At 32.1% G+C, this 3710-nt stretch overlaps 1 protein-coding gene across 1 annotated transcript; it reads right to left on the reverse strand.

Annotated features, from left to right (window-relative positions):
• Positions 1-2234: 2234 nt before the first annotated feature.
• LOC120596754 (olfactory receptor 6C1) lies at positions 2235-3299 on the reverse strand. The gene has a single exon (XM_039855216.1). The coding sequence runs from the start codon at positions 3264-3266 to the stop codon at positions 2322-2324; it is 945 nt and encodes a 314-aa protein (XP_039711150.1). The 5' UTR covers positions 3267-3299; the 3' UTR covers positions 2235-2321.
• Positions 3300-3710: the final 411 nt, after the last annotated feature.

Consider the following 3710-nt stretch of genomic DNA (forward strand, 5'->3'; position numbering starts at 1 on the left):
TAAATAAATCCTAATAATTAATAAATCAGCTGAAAACTTGAGTAGATATTTTTCCAAAGAAAACATTTGAATACAAGAAGATAAATGGCCAACTGGTCTATGACAGATGCTCAGTGTCACTAATCTTTAGGAAAATGCAAATCAACCCACAATGAGAGATTATCTCACACCTGTCAGAATGGCTATTATCAAGAAAACAAAGGACAGTAAGTGTTGGTGAGGATATGGAGAAATTAGAATCCTTGTATATTGTTGGTGGGAATGCAAAATTTTGCAAACACTATGGAAAACAGTATAGAAGTTCTTCAAAAAACTTTAAAATAGATCTACCACATTTTCTAGTAATTCCACTTCTAGGTATATATTTAAAATAATTGAAACTAGGGTCTCTAGGATATATTAGAACTCCCACGTTCATTGCAATATATTCACAATTGTCAAGAGAAGGAAACAAACTGAATGTTCATAGAAGGATGAATGGATATAGAAAATGTAAATACACGCAATGGAATATTATTCAGCCTTAAAAAGGAAGGCTATTCTGTCATATGTGACAGCATGGATGAACCTTGATGATATTACACTAAGTAAAATTAGTCAGTCACAAAAGTATAAATACTGCTTGAATCTACTTATGTGAGAAATTGAATATATTCAAACCCATAGAATGAGATAGGGAAACGATTGTTGCTAGGGGTTGGCGGGGGAGGAAAAATGAGGGAGTTGCTAATTAATGGGCATAAAGTTTCAGTTATGCAAGATGAATAAGTTCTAGAGATCTGATATATAACAGATCTCTAATGTGTTTATAGTTAACAACACTGAATTGTACCCTTAAAAATTTAAGGTTGTTAACTGTTCTTACAACTTTAAAAATTGTAATCTGTACATATTCAAAACTATAACAGTTAGATACAGAAAACAATATTTGTAACAATAATAATTACTACAATTTATTGATAGCTAATTATTGCTCTATGCTTTACAGCTTTATTTCTATCCTTATAGTAAGTTATGTATTCCTGATTTACCTGATTTTATGCCTGATTTACAGATGGGGAAATATATGCTTAGAGACTATAGAAATCTTATTTGTCAACTATTTGTCTTATTTAGGTATTCATAAATTTCCTCTAACATTTTAAATCCCCATTAATTTTCTGTCTGTCACTTTTTTTCTTTCTCAGAAAATCCTGCACTGTATCTCTCAATTGAATATACCTCATAATAAACATTAGAAATGTTGCACCACTAAGTAGAATTATAGCACATTTTCTATTATTAAAAAGGTCATATATATATAATTTATGATACTTTTTAGTATTTATGATTCTTATTCCACCTTTACACAGACACACACAGACACACACACATCCTTCCAAAATACTTTAGGCATTTATCAATGCCTTAAATAGAATGAGTGGAAGAGTATTTTAACAGATAAAATTCTAACTTTATAAATTTTTTTTTTGCTTTGTGATGAAGCTTTATTTTCTACAAAACTTAAATGATTTTCTCTAGATAGAAAATAATTTAGATATATGCCCTATTTCAAACTAGTCAAAAACTTGAGAAGGACCATTTACTATATTTAGAGTAGTCAGAAAGCAAAGCTTACAGTCTATGGAATTAGAGAGAGTGAACTTACCCTACATATCTAATGACTATTTCTTTACTATGTTCTATAGAATGTATATCACTACCTATATATCTACCTATATCTACTGAGTTATAATGAGATGTGAAAATATAAAGATATGTTTAGCACCTAAACATACAAAAGTGTATATTGTTAATGGTCTATGCTTTATATCAGTAAATTATATAAACAGATCCTATTAAAATAAGTAATGTTTCATGATTTTTAAATAAAAGCATTTACATTTTTCAATAAATTGTAAGGCATCAAATTTTTTTCCCTAAAGAAACTGCAAGATGAAAGGAATATCTGTCAAATATAAATGAAAATTATAAAATTATATTTTCTGTGTATAGTAAATAAAATATCATATAAATATTTAAAAAGTATTTTCTCTATTTCTGGCTATTATTTTTTTCTAAACAAAACTCAAAATATAATTTTACTTTTAAAAATAATCATTGTTTAAGAAGTTGCAAAGAGGTGTTCAGAAGAATGGGAATCAGACATAAGAAAAGTTACTGAGATTAAATAAGAAGTATATTAAGCAAATAGAATTGTTAGAAAGAAACAAAGAGAATGAACGAGGCTACAGGGAGTCCATTGTGATTTGAAGGAGCTCCTGAAATTTCATGTTTATATTTTTAAGATTTCCCTGCAATGTGTCTCTAATTCATACATACTATGATTTCATTTGCTTGTAAAAGATAGTCTTCCTTGCTATGTCCATGAAGGCTCGCTTGACTTGCTGATTTCTTAAGCTGTAAATAAAGGGGTTCAACATGGGAGCTACTGACGTGTTTAGCACAGCAACTCCCTTACTCAGAGACACACGGTCTTTTGCTGAGGGTTTGATATACAAAAAAATGCAGCTGCCATAAGAGATGGAGATGACAATCATGTGAGAGGAACACGTGGAAAAGGCCTTTGTCCTCTGGCTAGCAGAAGGGATTCTTAAAATTGTTCTGATGATGTACGTGTAGGACAGAAATATCAATGCCAAAGTGAACATTAGAGTAAAGACAGCACAGGAAAACCCCATTATCTCTAGGGATTTTGTGTCTGAACAAGAAAGTTGTAACAGAGGAAAATAATCACAGGTAAAATGGTCAATAATATTAGACCTACAATAATCAAGGTCTAAGAACAACATGAGTGCAGGGAATATGATAAAGAATGAAACTAGCCATGAAGAGAAGACAAGGAGTGTACAGACTCTTCGGTTCATGATGGTCATGTAATGCAGAGGTTTGCAGATGGCAATATAACGGTCATAGGACATGGCAGCCAAAAGGTAAAATTCAGTGACTCCCAAGAGAATGAAAAAAAATAATTGAGCAATACAATCATTAAAGGAAATGACTTTATCTCCTGAAATAATGGTGCTCAGGAACTTGGGTATACTGACAGTTGTGAATGAAACTTCTAATAAGGAGAAATTTCTGAGGAAGAAATACATGGGTGTCTGGAGATGGGAATCCAGCAGGGTAAGGGTGATAATGATCAGGTTCCCAGTGATGCTGAGCATGTAGGTGATGAGCAGAAAGACAAAAATCACCATCTGAAGCTTTGGGTCATCTGACAATCCCAGAAGGATAAACTCTGTTATTTCCGTATGGTTTGTCATTCTTCAGTTGCTTTGTTGTTTTTTCCCTTGCCAGACCTATAGGAGAAAGCACAGTAACAAACCTGAAGAGTGGATTAACAAATATCCAAATTGCGAAGCCAGAATTTGGCTGAAATAGTATGTCATTTCATCGTCAGGGGAAATTTAAAGCAACCTGATAATAACAATGATCCTTTAATTTCCTCTGTTTTATAGGTGAAAACTCCATGGTAAAGGCAGATTAAAAATTTTTTTTAGCATCACAGAGCTCGAAGTGATAGGGCGTGGATTTGTTCTCAGATTTTTCTGACTTCAAAAACAACCTGTGAACTTTCAGAAAAATGCCCACAGTTTCTTCCTGATGAGGATCAGTTTTGTGTAATTGCTCCAATCCTTATACAAGTTTTCCACTGTGTGTAAGTTAAAAGTTTAATTACATTGAGAATCCTCAAAAGTGGGAAAGAT

This window comes from Pteropus medius, unplaced genomic scaffold, assembly GCF_902729225.1.
Source record: "Pteropus medius unplaced genomic scaffold, Ma_sr-lr_union100, whole genome shotgun sequence".
Lineage (NCBI taxonomy): Eukaryota > Metazoa > Chordata > Mammalia > Chiroptera > Pteropodidae > Pteropus > Pteropus medius.